The 18,848-nt window shown below is 43.4% G+C and overlaps 1 protein-coding gene across 1 annotated transcript in view; it reads right to left on the reverse strand.

Annotated features, from left to right (window-relative positions):
* The window catches only part of MDGA2 (MAM domain containing glycosylphosphatidylinositol anchor 2), a 382,087-nt gene that overhangs the window by 71,308 nt on the left and 291,931 nt on the right, over positions 1-18,848 (reverse strand). Inside the window, exon 9 of the mRNA XM_069783014.1 lies at positions 10,516-10,785. Within this exon, the coding sequence (XP_069639115.1) occupies positions 10,516-10,785 (270 nt within the window). The remainder of the gene's footprint in view (positions 1-10,515; positions 10,786-18,848) is intronic.

Consider the following 18,848-nt stretch of genomic DNA (forward strand, 5'->3'; position numbering starts at 1 on the left):
GAAACAATTCAGTGTTAAAGACAAGATTCCTCTGGTCCAAAACACTCAGCCTGGAAAAGAGAGAAGTGTTGATGATGGGGAAAGATGCTGCTACTCCCCCTTTCCCAGCAAAACCTTTTCTCTCTTTATCTGAGCTCTGAAATGAGCCCTCCAGTTCCCACGCTATGAAGTGTGTTGAGCTGGCTTTGGGGAAAAGGTAGGATGAGGGTGGAGAAACTTTCATCCTCTCCTGCTGATTCGGTTTTCTCTTTTGTATATGGTTTTTGAACTTCTGGTGCAACAGAGAGGTTGAGGTGTCCTTAACCTCCCTCTATCACCGTTGCGCTTCCCATTGCAGATGCGTTCCATGGCCACATCCTTCCTAAAATGAAGGCATGAACCTGTTGATTGCCCTGGATCTAACTCATTATTTTATTTAGTTACTTTTTATCCTCAATCTTTTTTCCATATTGCAAGTTGATTTAACAGATGACTATGCCACTCATCCAACCCTCTGCTCCAGAAAGTACCATACCTGCATCCAGAGGGCTCTTCCCAGAGTACATATATATTCTTACTGCCCACAAAATTGATTGAGGGAAAAAAATAACCTTGTTTTAAAAGGTTTAATGGGATCTCATTTCTGGATTCATATAAATTATTTAGATTAGCACAAACATGAATTCTGCAGTTGAGGAAAAAATTACATTTTACTGCACTAAAGAAGCTGTCTTGATGTTTGATTAGGTTTTCTTTGAACTCGGCAATTTTTCAAAAAGCATACTCCATTTTTCTGGGTTTAACCTCTCTGACATAATCTTTGAAGGCCCCCACTTCTTTCTCATTATATTAAAAAGCCATTTCTGTTGTGTGCTACATAAGGATTTGTTTAGTTTATTTAAAAAAAACCCCAACACCTTTCTCTTTTGTTAATATTTTAAGTTTTTCAGGACAGTGAATATTCCTTCTTGTACAAGTGTGAAAAGCTTAACACAAAGCAGATTCTACCCCATAACTAATAAAAAATAGAATAAACAACATCAGATTTTGGTCAAGGCATGAACTGCATGATGACCAAAGGCGGCAGTTCTTTTTACTTTACTTTACTCATCTTTTTACTTTAAGAACTGAAACTTTTTTCCTCTGGAAATTTGTGCAAGCTCTGGAAAATAAATATTCATGGAAAAAAATGACCCTGTAGTTCTCCTGTGAAAAACTCCCACCTTCTTTATAACCTATATCAGTTAAACATACTGCACCCAAATAGCACAGCTGCCCATGGGATGGAGAAAAGGACTTTGCCTTGGTCTGTGTTGTGGAGAAGGGGCCATGCTCTGCCCGATATCCTTCATTTTTATTTGGCATTTTGAGACTACCTGAAGCTATTGATCTAATTAATGTATTTGACATATCGGCCACAAAGTAGGTTCTTGACAACACACTCAATTATATTTAATCCTAAAAGAAGAAGAAACAAGATTCTCTAGCTATACTAATACAGCATTTTCTCCAGAAAACCAGCACAGAAGTTTTTTATTTGGGTTTTTTTGATTGTTTGTTTGTTTTTAAATCAGATTTGTTTTTTTAAATTCTCTTTCCTGGAGACAGTGGCACCACTAAATACAGGTGAGTTTTCAGTAAAGCTCCCCTCACAGTCATGTACTGAACATCAGAACAAAGCAGCATTGGGTCTTGACTTTTTTCAAAACACACTTGTGTCACTGTAAGGAAAGAGGGAAGAAAAATCTGGGACATTTTCACACCTGAAAATCTAGCTGCTACACCTTGAAAAAGGGAAATGCCAGTACACCAGTCTGGGGATGCTGAAAAACTCAGAATGTGACCGTGAACCCTTTCCTCTAACCGATCTCTAAACTTACTGTATTTTCTGGAGCTCAGAGACATCAGACATCAGTTTCCCCCATCCACAGTGAGGAGGTCCCAGGGCCGATAACATTGCAGCGATAGACCCCAAATTTCTGCAGCGAGGTGGAACTTGATTTTCTCAAGAACACAGCACGCATGGGCAAAGGCAACATAGCTGGAATTTAACAGTTTAAGTAGTAATTAAATTGGGCAGAGAGTAGTACAAAGGCTTGGGTGGAGGGACTGTGCCTTCATCACTTTGCCAGCCGCTGTCCTGGCTGCACTGGAGCCTGTGGCCAGGACCCTCCTCTTCAGTAAAGCACATGGAAGAAATCGTCCCTCTGTCACTAGGATATTATTAATAGTGCATTTACTTTCTGGGGAAGAGAGACCTCTACATCCAGGCTGATAATCAGACATGGTCATTTCAGCGGGATCCTCACCTGAACACAAGACGTGGGCAGTGACACAGTCCCTACAGTGGGTTCCTACAGCTCAGCCATCTCACGACAGGCACAAAAGAGCACGTGGGCATCTCCAAACCAGTGTTGCACCAGTTTCTTCCACTGTGTCCAGCTTGGGAGGAAGAGCTGGGCTGGACCAGCGGGCATTGCTGGATGGCTTCACTTCTCCGTGCTGCTCAGCACTCGCACATCCCACTGAAGTCAAGGGGCTCTGCGCTTGCTGACAACCATGAAAATAAGACAGCTGGTCTTGCTAGCATTGAATTAAAAAAAAAAAAAAAAAAGGACAAAAAAGGAAAAAAAAAAAAAAAAGCACCGTTCTCCACTTTTGCATGGTTTTAAAGCAATTTTCCAAAACAGACATCACTGCGATAGCATCTTTGTTCAGGCTGTAAATCAGCAGTAAGGAGATGAAAATTCAATCCGAGGCTCTCAATAACACTACCCAAGAGAAGAAGATAAAGAGCAAAAGGAATCGGGCCTCAGTCTCAGCCTAGCACTCCGGCAGATTTCAAGAGGAAAACCGTCAGAAAATTGGCCATTAAAGTCAAGTATCTGAGTGCCTGCTGACAGACGGGAACGCACCGCCGAACGACCCAGGGCCAAACTACCAGAAGTATCTCAGCGGTTCAGGAAAATGTCATGGCTAATCTCGAGGCAGAGGAAGTATCTAAAAGCAATAAGTAGGTTAGTGCTCCATGGTCTGGAGCCAGCAGCCAGTCACAAATGACCCGCAGAAATTCGGGCAGAGAGTCCAAGCAGCACTTTGGTTTCAGAAATGACCTCGGACAATGCGTATATGCTCCAAGATGATCTGGACGGTAAAGAGTAATACCAAATTGTTTTATTTAAAGTAATCTTTATGACAGAATAATGAATTAGAAAAATAAATGATTTGTCTAATGCTCAAAGAAGGTAAAATAGAGGATTTGGGGGCAGGGAGCAGATGGAGCATAGAACTGCAACGGAATACAGAAGGATAGGAGCATCCAAGTACCTGACAGCGCAAGTCAGGTATTTTAAAAGAGATTTTTGCGTACTTTGTTGGTATACTTGTGTGGACGTCCTTTGACCTCATATGACATTTTTTTTTTCCATGCTCTGAAACTAGCGTGGGCTGTGTGGGGAGAGCAGAGCGGAGAAGGGAGAGGATGAGATGGGCGAGAGCAGGGAGACAAGAGGACAACCTCCCGCAGTTCGCCTCCCCTCTTCATCCTTCTGTCTCGCCCATTGTTCGAGTACTAAATTTGGCTTAAGCTGGAGGGAAAGGATATCAAGTGCCTAACAAATACTCTAAGGGAGAAAATGGCTAAATTGAATTTTCTTGTAACGTGGCAGAACGCTGGCGAAGACCCACTCTGCTGCTCTGTGCTGCCCTTCAGCAGCGGCCCCAGGGGCACCCAGCTGCAAAGACAATCCCTGCTCTGCATTAAGATGATAAAATGAGAAAAAAAAACCCCAAAACCCTCAGTAGAAAAAAAACAGCTGAAATAAACAAACAGGAATAATAACGCTGAAGAGAGGATCTTTAGATTAAAAATTAATGGCAGCTAGCTAACGGGCACTAGCACATTGCTGCAGGGCTCCCGCATACCCGTGCGGGGACTTGCTTGAACAGAGAGGACGCAGAGGATGGATGCAAGAAGGCATTGGGGAGATAATACAGTATTAGAGAAGCAGATAGCATAAACAGGGAAGATTTTGATTAAAAAAAAAATCCACCAACCCTCAAGCCCTCCGGTGCTGACTCTACATGACAAATTTTGAATTCACCAAAGTGGATCCGTTTTCTTTAGACTTCAGTCGAACCAGGGTTTTACCCTGCCAAAAATACCGACAGTAAATGGTTTGGAGGAAAAATGTCACATATTAAAAGAAAAAGATAAATATTTAAAAGAACAAAGCAAATATAATTCCTTAATTCCCACTGAGGGAAATGTGTATAAGAGAAACAGAATTGTATCTACCAAGGAGGATATTTGATTTATTCTAAGAAAAGAAAATGTCTGTATTTCCAGCACAGCACGTGACTTTCCCATACGAGCTTCCTAAGAGACCAACAGCTGTCCCTAACCTGCCCCAGTAACACGCCTGTGACTGTCATTTACCATTCTGTTCCTATTATTAAAATTAAAGGGACATTACCATCCTGGAGGATGCAGGGAACAGAGCAGGAATCCTGCCACCTCCTGGCTCAGGAAGCTACGAAGCCCATTTGGCAACACTGAACCTTTCCACATGGACATAATTTCCTCCAAAGCTTCCAAGGAAAGAGCCGAGGAGCTCGCCTGCGGTACCTGCTGGCAGAGCCTGGATGACAGGAGCACAGCCACTGTCCTCGAAGAGGGCTGGGTAAGGTTTTGACCACCGGCTGGAGGCTATGGGCTAGCAAGGTTCATACCTTGGGTAAAATAACAGCATGATTACTGAAAGGCTCTCCAGACAAAGAATTAGAGCATAAAATCATATTAGTACTCCCCACTTGCGCGTGTTTGACGCTCATAGGTTTGTCTGGCAGAAGCTGTCCTTTGGGGGGGGAGGACAGCAGTGTCACAGAGCTAACCGATGAACGTGGCTCTGTCAGGAGGAATACTCAGGCCATGATCGCTTCAGTTCTGGGTTATAGTTCTGTTTAGAAATGAGCATAAAATTAATTGGCATGCACCTCAAATGGGTAAAAATCTTACTTTTTGGTATTTCTGCCAGGGACCTGGTTTTGCCCCTGAGTTATGATTACTGAGTTCCCTAGACAGCCCCCTTAAACTGAGAGTGTGTGAAGAGTTGGTGCTACAGGAAAGATAGGATAGTCTCTGATAGCTTTAAAGCTCACCAAGGTAATGAAAATATTCATTTAAACTGTGCTGGCATACATCTCATTGAGAAAAAGAAAAGTGAATAATTGTTTTCAACTCACCAGTTAATCTTTCAGTACTTTAGGAAGACTATTCTTCTAAATATTTTAGACAGGTAGATTATTCTTGATGCCCATGGTTCTACTTCCACACTTGTCAACGAGCTTTCCTAATGTGTCCATGTCATTGTACTCATGTGAGAGCTATTACCGAAAAACCCAACTGGTCAACTGGTCAACTCACACAAATAACCCAAAGCCCAAAACAACTGCTAGCAGTTGTCAGCTAGAACAACGAGAAGGAACAAATGGTTTTGGAAAAAGCCTATTGCGAGCAAGGGTTCTCTAACGCCCGGCATCCCTTGACCACTGCTAGGGACTACCCAGCCACAATGACCCTGGTGTCTGGCACAATAGCTACAGGTTCCTGAAAAATGGAGAGGAAAACTGCTGAATTTGAGGCATTCGTAAAGAGAAATACAGCACACAGCTCCCGCATGTCCCTCCACCAGTCCAGACACTGGTCAATCGCTCCACGATGGGCAACCATGCAGTGAGGAAAAGAATTGACATTAGAGGCATTGTCACGTCTTCCAGCCAACACACATCCAGTTCAGCTTGTGAAAATTGCACTGAATTACTTGCTTGGGAAGTTGCCTTCACACTGGCAAAAAAACCCCCGTTGTAAACAGTTCACTGGCAAAATCCTGATGTTATGGGCTTGTGCAGGTAAAAAGAGTACAACGCATCTGCTTCCAAACAAGCTTTCTAAAATAGAATTTTTGCTTGTTGCTTTACATGAATGCCAGAGAGTTTCTAAGAAAATTTAAAATGGGAGGCTACAAACAATATACATTTCTGTCCCTCAGTTCAGTGCAAAAGGCCTTCCCTAATAAAAAACGGATTAATGAAGCTATAAAACTTTAAACGGCAGAACACTGTTTAATTCAGCTAACAGACCCATGGAGAAGAACCCGATACCCTGCAATTTCAAGTGTCTGCAATTTATTTTAAGATGATGCCCTTGTGTCAAAAGCATCCGGCTTTCACAAAAGGCTGGATGGTAATTCTGATAGGATTTCAGCTCGACGCTGCACAGACCACAGCGCTACCGTGGATGGTGCCAAGGGCAAAGAAGAAACACTGAGGCAGAAATTTCTGAACAAGTTTCCAGCGAGGATGTTCCCACAAGGCTACATGAGGAATCACACAGCTCCTACTGGGGATGGATGCTGGGATCATACAGAAGGGATGATTCAGTGTCCAGCTCCAGAGATTCCGATTTCCTAAGGCATGGGGGAAAGGAAGGCAGGAGGTGGGAGATCCTCAGGCAGACCGAGTGGACATCCCCAGCTAGACTGCGGACACGGGCGGGTACGTGCATGCCCTCAGGTTTGTTCTGCTCTGTCTTTAATTCGGCAACACCAAGTGAAGCTCCAAAGAAAGGGAAAGCTGTGGTCATGCTGGTAGGTAACAATTATAACCTACATAATTACAAGTTGATTGGCTTGACATTGCTTTTTAGCCAGAAGCACTGAAGGTGTGACGCAAGACTGGATAAGTAAATAATTAAAGATTGGCTCTTAATTAATGCACTATTTTATGGCGAAAAATTTCCACAATACAGAACAACACAAAAACAATATTCAAAACCGTCATTGCTCAACGGTGGGACTGGAACTTAGTTGGTAAAAGTAACTACGCCAACATAATGCCATTAGAGCTTTGTTTAGTACTACCCAGTATTATGATTATTAATTTAAACAGTATTTCACAAATTATATACAGCATTGTCAAGCCAGCTCCATAAACTATGGACAGACAGATTTCCCAATGTAACTTAAGCAAGGAATCGTGCAAGGATGTGTATCTGGCCCTTTTAAACATATTGATTAAAGAGCTGCAGGAATTTAACGTAGATGAAACAAAATGTTGTTTCCCTTACTTAAAAAAAACCTTTTGGGACAGCAATTTTTGTGAACAAGTCAGCCTGAGGCAGCCACCAGCATAGCAAATTTCAATGCAAGTGGTTAAAACTTGCCAAAGTTATAAGACACCAAAGATAAAGTGTTATGCCAAGACTTGTCAGGTAACCTCAATTACGGGTAATCTTAATCCTAAATAGCTCCCCAGGTGCACAGAACATTGCTAAACAAGCCCCGCTGTAGCACCAGCCCTTCTGACAGCAATGCGAGGGCTTGCTTCATCAATCTCTTGCACACCGGCAACCTAGAAAATACAGAGTTCAACCTCCCCTGCCTTGAAGAGACCCAAGTTGCTGTGAAAAAGGTGTCCCTGGGGTGGCCTGGGCTGGAAGGAGCCAGGATGTGACCCAGGGAGGGGTCGAGGTCTGCGCCTCCAGGAGCACCCACCACCAGCAGCAGTCTCTCCGGGGAGAGGGGACCCTCCCTGCACTCACCCAGCCTCTTTCTCCAGCACTCAAGTCCTTCCTCCACCTCCACGGAGGCTTCTGTGCCATTCATGATATTTTGTGCATTTTTTTTTTTTTTTTTCCTATCTGCTCCCAGCTTTGGCAGGGTTTTAACAACACACTGCCTGAAACGTACTTTCTGTTGCTCTTTGGATATGATATGCACTATCAACCACTGAATAAAATATATAGATAGTGAAGCTGTGAGTAGCATGAACTCATCTTTGCTTTCCTACAAATACAATTCTGCTTGTATGTTCTTATTTATTTTTAAGACAGTAGCAGGTTAAATCTGCCTCAGACTGGTGCACTTGATATAAATTAACCCCCTTTTCTTCATGTGATTTATTTTGCTTTCATCTTCTCAAATCTGGCTCAAAATACAAATGCAGTAAAAACAGGTTTTTCAAACTCCAGGGCCAGTATAAATCTTTTCATCCAGGCTGCTTTTAATACTGTACTGAAAACCTTTCTCTTAGCATACCAATGCTTCTCTGCAGTGCCTGCAACATAAGCATTGCAGCACACCGCTACTACATGAAAACCTGGAAATAAAACTAACTAAAAATCAGCTACAACTCCCATTATTCCGCCAAAAAGAAAAGCTCTCCAGTACCGCCAGATTTCTGCCACCAGGTTATTTATTTGGCTTTTTTCTCCATGTGTGTATCTAAGAAGTGACCCATTTCTTTTCTGTATTCACATTCCTGGTGAAATGTAAGCATCCTTTTTAACCACTTTGTCATTTTTCTTCTACACTTTTTCAGTTCCCCAGTGCTTTAACTTCATCTGTCCTGATGAGACTTGGGACCAGAATACAGCTGCTTCTCTTCCCTGAGAGCAGTTTCAGCTCCACGTGTCAAAACATATATTTACTAAATATGTCAGTTTTAAACTTAAAAGACTGAGGAAAGCACAAAAGTCAAAGTGTTACTTTCAGCATCCTTAACCCAACCATACAGCATAAATTCGCATAATGGTACAAACTAAAAATGAGCAAGGCACACAGAGGGCTGCGAGTATATCATAAAACCATTTTAGTACTAATTTTCAGTTATGTGGCTTGCTTTGGCACGGTAATAAATCACAGAAAGCCACTAAGATTGCCCCAGTCTTGGTAGAATAATTGCCTTAGAATAGGTTTCCACAGTCTCGGGTCCAAAGCATGATGAACAGTAAATTGAACTGCATTTACTTATTTAAGGAAAAAGACTGTTTCTCTGGTTTCCTTCAGAGCCACCTTTTAGATTAAACTCCAAAGATTTGGAGAAGTCAGTGGCTGTGAAAATACCTCCACGCAGGCTGTGAATGATAAGTCAGCCAAAGGCTTGATTACATTTTGAAAGAAGCAGAGCCATCAGTCATTGGGGTGCTCGCTGCGTTCCCACCACATTTGTGCCTTGCGCCGCTGGCCTGATGAAATCCCTGCCAACGAGATGCCATTCAACTAAGTCCAAAAGAAAAAGAAAAAAAGTATCCACATGAAAGCAGGCCCACATTTTTTTCCTATAAAACCAAATTTTATGAAAAACACTGGGGAGCTGAATCAAATTGCTTCCTTCATTCCCAGGACGGATGTGTGTGGAGGGCCTATCCTGATATCTAGGACTTGGTGCAGAACAGGGTCCCTGAGAGGTGCTCTGCAGCTCATCCATTAAATCCATGCCCTTTCAGCTGGTAGCAGTGAAGGTAATAATAATGCCCATTTTCCTAAACAATGGCAGGCTGCCAGCAACCCCAAAAGCAAAACCTCACTTAGATTGGATTGTAGCAGGACCCAAGTCACTTAATAAAATCCCGCCTAAGATGAAGGATCTTTCCTTCTAAGACAGCTCTCCTCTACGTATTCTGAATTTCTTCTTTGTTGGTCTCTTTTCCCATCATTCCTTTTCAAGCAGCTGATGGGAGGGATTTTGAGCTGAAATAGGGCTACTGCTCCGACATCCTTAGGGAAGCTGGGGCTGCTCGTGCTGACCTCCGGAGAGAGCCCACTCAAGGTGGGTGGCTGGACACCCCTCCCAGCTGGTGCAGAGGAACAGGGGGGTCCTGACCCACCGCAGGGCTTGGGAGGAAATGGTTCACTTCACAGAGATGCTTTTTTTCCCTTCAGTGATTCTAAAAAGTGCCTGGACAACCAGCCTCGAGGGATGGGGAACCTACAGCTGATGTGACTCCAGAGACCAGAGGACCTCAGCTTGGGCACAACGTCAGCTGCAGGCATGGGGTGTTGCAGGATCAGGCAGCTGAGTCTTCCAGTCTTGGCAACTGGTTTCCAACAGAGGAAGAATCAAGACTTGCATGTCTAAACACCCGGTTTAACATTCAGATCCAAGATACTAACGATAAAGACACATACATTTTGTCTCAATCCAGTGCATTAATTAAACAACATGGGTAGATCGTGGCAGGGGTTGCACATCCTCCCTGAGTCTGTGATGCTGTGTGCTAACTTCACAAAGTCCTTTGCTTTTTGAGAAAAGGAACAGATTTCAACACCCCTCTGTACTTGGGTAGCCTGAAGTTGCTTGAGACTGTGGTCTGCCCACCCCGGTCTCCGAGCTTGCTGAGCGTACCAAAAGAGAAGAGGAATTTCAAGCCTTATTGCAAACTTCAAACAGCAGAAATTTGCTGCCTGATGACTCTCTCAGGCCTCTCAAAAGCGTACTGACAGATGCCTGCAGAGAAGGGATATTTACATTTTGCACATAAAAATCTTTATCCTCAAACCACTGAAATAAGCTAAATCTCCTATGTTGCTGCCAACCTCCCCAGAATCCAAACCAGCTGCCTTAAGCCATGATTCGACTTCCAAAGATGTATCTCGTTGGCAATTCGTTAGCTGAAGCATGACTCGCGTTACCCAGCGCGAGCCTGCAGCACGCTCAGCCCATCGCCTCGCCGCACCAAGACGCCGCCGAGCCTACCTGTCACGAGGAAGCTGCACCGGCCAGCGCCCGCTTCGTTGATGATGTTGCAGTTGTAGATGCCGTAGCTGTCGCGGGAGAGGCTGCCGACGGTGTATTCCGTGGAATCCTGGACGTCGAACTGGCCGGTGCGCAGCAGCTTGCTGCCCAGGCGCCACTCGTAGGTGAGGACCCGGGTGGGATATGCCCTCAGGACCCGGCAGCTCATGGTGATGCTCCGACCTTGGCCTTGCCGTATCTCCAGGAAGGTGGGCTCTACGGCGGGGGGGTCTGCGGGAGACAAGAGCGGAGAGTGGGAGCTTCGTGAGCGAATTAGCGTGAGCGACAGAGTTAATCAGCCGCTGCTGAAAGGCTAGAGCACCGCGGCACGACCTGGCATCCACAGCAGGGAACTCAATAACGGTAAGTATACAACCTCGATAGATACCCATCAGCTAGTAACAGAAACGTACACATCCAAGGCATTGCATTCTGCTTATTGACATTTTCTGCGGAGTACTTAAAGATACCGTGCTACTTGACCGACGTTATCACTCGAGAGGCAGCGAGAGGTCCTGCGCCTGTGCAGCCCAGGAGGCTCAGCCCTCCGGAGCCTCACAGAGGAACCACAGACCCCGACACACGGGACTTTCTGGAAGGGGAAGGGGGAGAAAAAGAGACAGAAGCCTTGACTCGGTTTAGATAAAGCACACAAGACAACAATGGCCCTGGCACGGCATCGAGGCAGCAATTCTGCGTTCAGTAGGGGACCTAACTTTGCAGTGGCAGAAGATGGATCAATGCAGCAGCACAGACACCCCTCCACACCTCATCCCAGCAGCTGCCTTCAGGCTTCAACAAATACATAATCATATGTTAATATTTTCTATCCACTCAGGTGGTAGTTATGATATTCCAGTAAGCACAGAATTGGCCGTTTTCCCATAACTTGAATTAAACTGCATTTTAAATAATTTAGATTTGCAGCTACAAACTCTGACAGACTTTTGATTCCAGCAAAATACAAAATAAATAAAATGTAGCCAACATACAGTGTATGCAAAACCCTAACTTCACCCTCCAATTTGCCTTTTGATAACTTAATCATTGCAGAAGAATAAGGGCAACCTGGACAGAATAATGTTGGCACTCAGCTCTTGTCAGCATAGCTACTTAGATCAGGTAACGTGCATGAAAAACGTGCATGTGTTTGCAATTGAATGCAAAACAGTGAGTGACAAGACATTCTGGCTCTTTAAAAAACACAGCTCATTTTTTAGCCCGTGAGAAAGGAGAAATCCTGAAAGCCTCCTGTGCCAGTAAGAGACATGAAATCTTTGCATCCATATTAAAAGAGTTGTCTTACAGACATAAAACATAAAAATATAAAATCCCTGACAAGCTCTGCAAGAGAACGATCTTCACAGAGTCCACGCCGTGCTCCTTTCAGAAGGAGCTCTCTTTTACCGTTATGTCTCCAAGAGCATCTTGTCCTCCGGTTCTTCATTGGTTGGTATCATCTCCATCACAGATACTAATAACCTTCAGACTCTTTATATTTCATTCCCTACAAAATGGAAGCTGTAAACAGATTCCCTCAGCTCCTGTTAATTAGGAACCATACTTGCACATGTACTGCTGCTCACCATCTCTTGCTTAGATGAGAATCCAGCTAAACACAGAGTACTTGAACTTAAGGTAAATTTTGGAGACTGTCATATTAAGACAACACTGCTTAGAGCTCATGACATCTACGTATCGTATTTGTAGCTCATTGCAATAATCACCATTTATCTTGTATCATGATCCAAGTTTAGAATTGCTGGGAGAGGACTACCATGATTTGGCAGCAAGGTGAGCGGAGAGGCAGAAGTGATGAACAGCATCAGAGGTGGGACACGGGGCTCAATGGTGCAGGATGATGAAAGGGCAGATATTAACTCTGAGGACAATTGCCCCTGACTGAGATTCCCCCAAAAATGACTGATGAAGAAGAGATGACATGGAAACTACTGATTCAAAACCCCATTGATCCCAGCCTGACCCTTCCTCCTTGTAGATTAAATGTCATATGGCTTTGTATAATTTTGAAGCCAGATGCTTAACTGGTACACAGGCTGCAGTACAGCCACAGAGAATTCCAAATAAAAGACCAGAAATGCTAAATCCTCAATACCACAAGCCTTCTTTCCATTGATAACATCCCCTAATTTTGTGTCATCAGAAAATTTCATCACAGCTTGACTATTCATTCTGCCTAGGTACAGAATAAAAAATATCAGAGAAGACAAATTAGTAAGAAATTCCACTTGTCTCTCTCTCCAGCCTCATGTTTGCCCTTCCTACACAACCCAATAGCGCCTTCATCTGCCCTCACTGTACAATCTCTCCATCTTATTCTGCTTCATTAATAGTTTTGCAAGGCAGTAGCTTTGCAGAGAATTGTTGTCTTAAAGATAAAAATTACTCTTGGAAAAGAAAACGTGCCAGATCTCAGCTTTCCTCTGAGGGAGAGCTGTTTAGCTAGTCAAGCCTGATCTGCCTTTCACAGATTCTTATATTTTCCTCAAAGCACTCTGTCTTACAATTGTATTTTCCAAATACCTTCTAAATCATGATATGTAATGAATGTCAGAGAAATTACTAATCAAATTTACTAATATTTACTATCGTCCAGTCATTTCTCTGCCCTGAGAAGTAAGCTCTCCAAGTTTTCTTTCCATTTCAGCTGTGATAATTCCATACCCGCAGCCTCTTCAGCCCTATTGCCTTCACCCTCAGAGCCAGCATCATAATATACCTTGAAATCCAAGCAAACTTCTCACCAACTTTGAGCTGGACACAGATTACCCTATCAAATAATACAACATAAGGATGCTCGAAGAGCATCCAGCTGAAGACCCTCCTGGCCCAGCATCCTCCACTGGTCCTGAGTGCCGGGGGAGAGGGAGAGCACAGAGGGCACTGGAGAGCTTTGGGACAGGAACTTTCTGAAAGCTGTGTGTGTGATGTGTTAAATAGCCTTTAGTGGATGATTTTGCTATCATTTTCGCCCATTACTTATAAGGCCATTTAATGTTTGAACATCCAAAACTTGTCTACAATTTACAATAATGTCCTCCTCTTTTGTTCGTTTTGCTGCTTCCATTTGATGCACCACATTCAGTGAACAATAATTCTCTGTTCACCTCTCCATGGCAGCTCCACTTTAAGGACTTTTAGCATATATTGGTATTCAGTCCTCTCTTTCTTCTTCCCCTGGTTTATTTACTTATAGGATACTTTAGCCTTCTAAATAGCTTTTAAATGAAAGTTTCCCCTGCCTTTAAGGTCAAAACAGTCTTTAAAATAGAGAACTTCCATCTATCCATGAACAGATGATACCCAGTGACAGAAAAAGAAAATTAACTTTGGTTGCTCATTTCAGAGTTACACTTTTGCAGGTAATAACTTTAATGGAAAAGGAAAGGGATGATAAAAACTACAATATATAACAGTAGCCAGAGCTAACAGTTTATTTTTCTGTTTTTTGTTTTTACAAGATAGTGACTTCACAGCTAGCAAAGGTGCTAGTGTCTCAGGCATCTTCTGAGAGTAATGATGCTCAGAAGGAAACTTACTCCGCAGCTGTTTGGAACTTATATGTGTTTAATTCATTTACATTAGCTCTTCCCCAAGGCTTTAGCAATTTGATTTAATTTACTTTGCTGTACTTATTCTTATCTTTCATAATTCCAGCATTAGTTTTTGAAAAATATATGGAAAAGCCGCAACGGAAATACAGTTCATTCTCTTAAACAATTATCTTTGGAAGCAAACAGTCTGAAGTTAAAACAGGCTTTATATTAATGTTTAATGAATTTTTTTAGCCTAAGTACATTCATGTCTTAAGGATTAGAAAATGGAAAATGAAGGCTCTCTAGTTATCAAGAGAAATGACAGCAAGGCTGCTTGTTTGTTTGAAAGCAGACAGCTGCTCTTCATGGTGCGGATCATATCATGGTCTTTATTGTAAGATTTGTTAAGGAGAAAACATACCATTCAGTGAATTTATTTTGACTGTGTGGCCTTGAGCAGAGACTTTTACCTGCTGATTTGGTTTCTCCAATTTGCATTCTAGCCTAAGCAAATTAATTAGTTTCTCCCTCCCAGCTCTAGCAACAGGAATAAATATGAAAAACTGATGCCTCTGCTTCAGTTCCTATTGCATTTGTAGCCGCTTTTTATTTGATTGACCCAATAAGAATGTTCTTCTGACAACAATCTACGTCAGCTACAGAGAAGGAGTAACCTTTAGTTACTCTCAGGGCAGGATTTGCACCACAGAAAACAAGAGCAGTAAATGATAAATCAGGTCAGGTGACACCATCTTATCAGGGGCTGAGGGTCCGGGAGGGCAGGGGATGGACGTCCGGGATGGACGGGGCGATGCGGGAGGGGGGACTCACACCCTCCCAGCCAGGGACCGCTGCTAAACCACCACATATTTAAAATGCCAGTGAAGCCAAGCTGATTTAAGCAAGCGCTGTTTCCAATATCTGATTGAAACGTACTGTAAATTATTTTATTGCCTGAGGGATGTGCCGTGGAAAGTCAGAGTCATTCTAGCTTAAAAAGGCAGCCTTTCTTCTTTCCTTTTTGTTTTCTTCTTAAGTTATTGAGAGCATGTTTGCCTGTGAGGGAAAGTTACTTGCTAGGATTTGTATCCTGCCTGGTAATGAAGGCTTGGGCTAGGCAGTCAATTTTATTTTTTTTTATTTTGTGCCTACACCTGTGCCTCTGATATATCACGCCCAGGCTCTGAAGATTACTCTCAGGAAAATCACGTGGCATTTCTTCAACTTCCAGCAGAGGCAGCACTTTGTCTCCCAGGCCACATCAGTGAGTAGTTTATAGGTTACAAAGTAGATATTACATACTATGTTGTTGGCAATGAGGTTTGCATGCTTTTATAACAAAAAATGATTCATTAATATATATGTGTAAATATACCAGAGTTAGATGCATGGAACTCTGCTGTCTGATATGTGCTTGTATAGATCAATAGAGTCAATATAACATATATAATGTCTATTCAAATATTTTAATAGGTTTTACCTTCCTCCAGTATCATTTGTTCTGAACCTAAAAATAAAGGAAGTCTGTGCACTTTCATTTGATATACAGCTCTGCAGACTTCCTCGGCAAAACTGCTGAGAGAAGCCGCACTCCTGGAGCGCCAGTAGCAGACAGTAGAACTGACAGTAAAGCTGTATTGTTCCTTTTTTTTTATTTATTTTTTTTTTAATTGTAACAAGGTACCTCAGCAAAAGCTTTTAGAAGAACCCCCAAGCTCTCAAGGATTAGGGTGCACAGGTGTGGATGGGGGGGCATCTTCTTGTGTATTAGTAAAAGACTTGAAGACAGGAGATACTGGGGAAGAAGAGCTGCGGAGTTCACAGTACCTGGGATGTCCTCTGGTGTTGGTGTGGGCTCCTGAAGACACCCAAAGACACCCGCTGCTCACCTTCGTGGGCAGTGCCGCAGACTGCAATGCTGGGGGTGTCGTTGGGGATTTAAATCTGAGTCTGGCTAACAGCAGCTGGGGAAGAATACTGCAAATTTGAGTAAACCAGTAATAAAACCCATGCATATAATTAATTCATCGGTTGCAAAGAAAAACCCAGTTCCTAATGAAGTCCAGTCCAACGGAGCCTAATCAAGTGATGCCTTTAAGGACGGAGATCTTGGAGCTGTCGCGGATATTTCTCCGAAAACAGGTCAGTGTTCATTAACAGTGCAAACAGCCGGCGACGTCCAGAGCTAACTGAAAGGGAGAGACCCAGCGAAGCGATGGTGCAGCAGCAGGTTTAAGGCAAATGGCAGGAACTGTTCCTTCAGACAAAGTCCTGCGGCCATTTGGGCAACTCGTTGCCGTGTTTTGTTCTGGAGGTTAAAGTCAGAACAGAGTCGGACCCGGCCAGGCACGATACACCTACGAGCGGCTGTGAAAACTGGTGGTGGGAACAGAGCCTCCAGCAGATCACTGGATGCTGAGACATGCTGGGGAAAGATCGCTCTATTCATCTGCACTGCAGGACTCATTATGATGCTGGCAAAGCGTTACACGATTTCCACCCCTCTGCAGTCTTTATTCCCATGTCTCCATCCTCCAGCTGTTCTCTCCATGCGCCTCCAGCTATTCTGAGGATTATTTTCATACGCAATTGAAAACTAAAATGAAATGGCACTTTAAGCTTTCCAGGTCCTGACTTGGTTCTATTTAATGCAGTAGAAAACAAAACGTCACCAAAAAATAAAATCAAAGCAGCTTCCTGGCTACCGCGGAGAAGCAGCCAGACTGACGGCAAGGGCTGGAGAGCATACCCACTGCAGCAGTGCTCCCTTCCAAGGGATCTGTATAAGTACTCAACGGGGACCACTAAACTGACCTCGCCCCAGCTCTGCGAAAACAAACTACCCCCAAGACCCCTCTGATGGCAAAGGACGTGCCAAGCAGCGTGGCGGAGAGCAGACGGCCGCTCCGCCTGCAGCATCCACCCCGCCAGCCCTCCTCCGCCGTCCTCCAATGATGAATCCACCAATCCCCCCCAAAACCCAGGACCCTTTCCCCAGGAGGCAGGGGAAGGACAAGCACCATCGTCTGCCTCGTCTGCTCCGTGAGGAGCCACTGGAGAGCTGCCTTTGCTTTGGGCGCTGCAAAGACAACACCAGCCAGTCCTCTCTGGGTGCCATGGAGAAACGCTCTCGGCTATGAGAACGGTGGAAGCACTACGCGAGTCTAGGCAGGTGAATTCTTTAGTCTTTACAGCTCTTAAGTGATTTACAGCTGCTGTTATCCAGGCAGGGCATGATCTCCATGAAAATGCCTCCAACAGCTTCCAGAAGTCAGTGGATAACGGAGCATCTCAACCTCTGTTTGTATCTTTTTGAAGCTAAATGAACACCGTATTTTTCAAGATAAATAAAAATCAATTATGCACACATTTGAAAAAATAATAATAATCCCTATAAACTATAAACAGTTTTACAGTTTAAAGCTAACTCTTGTGGAGGTTGGTGGCTAAATTGAGATTCTGGTATGTAAGATTCCCTCGGTTCCCACAGAGGGCCGCAGAAAGCAAGTGCGTATATACTTAAATAAATGAAAAAAATAAGCAGAGGCTCTGTTTTGTGAAGTTGAGGGATCCTAATAATGCCAAAGAGTTAGGCAAAAAAGAATCATGAAAATACCCTTTTGAGGCAATGAGAAACTTCTTACAGTGCTGCCTTACAGATCTTGCTTGGTCTTTTAACCATACAGAAAATTCAAAGGACTTTGACCAGACTGTAAAAGCACACTTTGGAATTCATGTATTTCTGGAATTCTATAGTCAAACTTGTGGTTTTGCTTAGCTACTGGGTTGGATGTGAAGGTGACTGAATAAAACCTGATGTCCGGGACACAGAGAAGACCAGACTAGATGGCCAGAGAGCTTTAGGAAACTCGAGTACATAAGGATTGTGATCCCCATGAAAATGACAACAGAGATTTTCCAGGTAAAGCTCAGAGACAGATATTACAACCTCGGGTAATGGATTTATTTCAGTGAAGTGAAAACATTATGTCTGGAAATAGAAAAAAATCACTTGCATACCCACCCATAAATTAAAATAGAATTGCAAAACCAACCTAGAACCACGCATTCACAAACCAGCCCTGTACACAGAAAACAACCCGTAACACGCCAAGGGCAATCCCTATTTGCGAGGAAATTCGCTTCCCAGGTGTGACACCATGGAAATTTTCTGAACCTTTTGGACCAAGGGACAAGCACGGTGCTAGGGAAGGGAGGGCACATCATGCCAGGGACCTCCAAAGCTCCTGGTTACCTATGGGACCATCACCGTCATGTAAAACAGTGGTAAATGAGCAGTCTTTCTGAAGTGCACCTTTGATAATGGGAGCTAATTAGGATAGGCAGCACCTAGAGGGAACACCCATTGTATTTACAGTGTTTATCAATCATTGCTTTTACAATATACCACTGGCACTTGAAAAATACCCTAATAGGAATTTTTTTAAAATTCACACTTACTATAAATTACTACATTCCCATCAGTCCTTATAAAACATTTCTTACGTAGGACACATCTCAGTATTCAAGGAACGTGCCCAGCTGGCACCAACACCCAGGACACTGTGGGTTTCCTCAAAGATACAGCTCTGCGGATGCCACCTGAGCATCTGCCCCAAACTCTTGTTCAATTTTTGTTTTCTTTCCCAGAAATCCCCGTGAAGTAGTTTTCAGAGAACCTTTTCTTGTTGTAAGATTATTGCAAAATATTTAAAAAATCTTGGAAAGAAAAAGGAA

This window comes from Haliaeetus albicilla, chromosome 5 (genome assembly GCF_947461875.1).
Source record: "Haliaeetus albicilla chromosome 5, bHalAlb1.1, whole genome shotgun sequence".
In the NCBI taxonomy this organism is placed as follows: Eukaryota; Metazoa; Chordata; class Aves; order Accipitriformes; family Accipitridae; genus Haliaeetus; species Haliaeetus albicilla.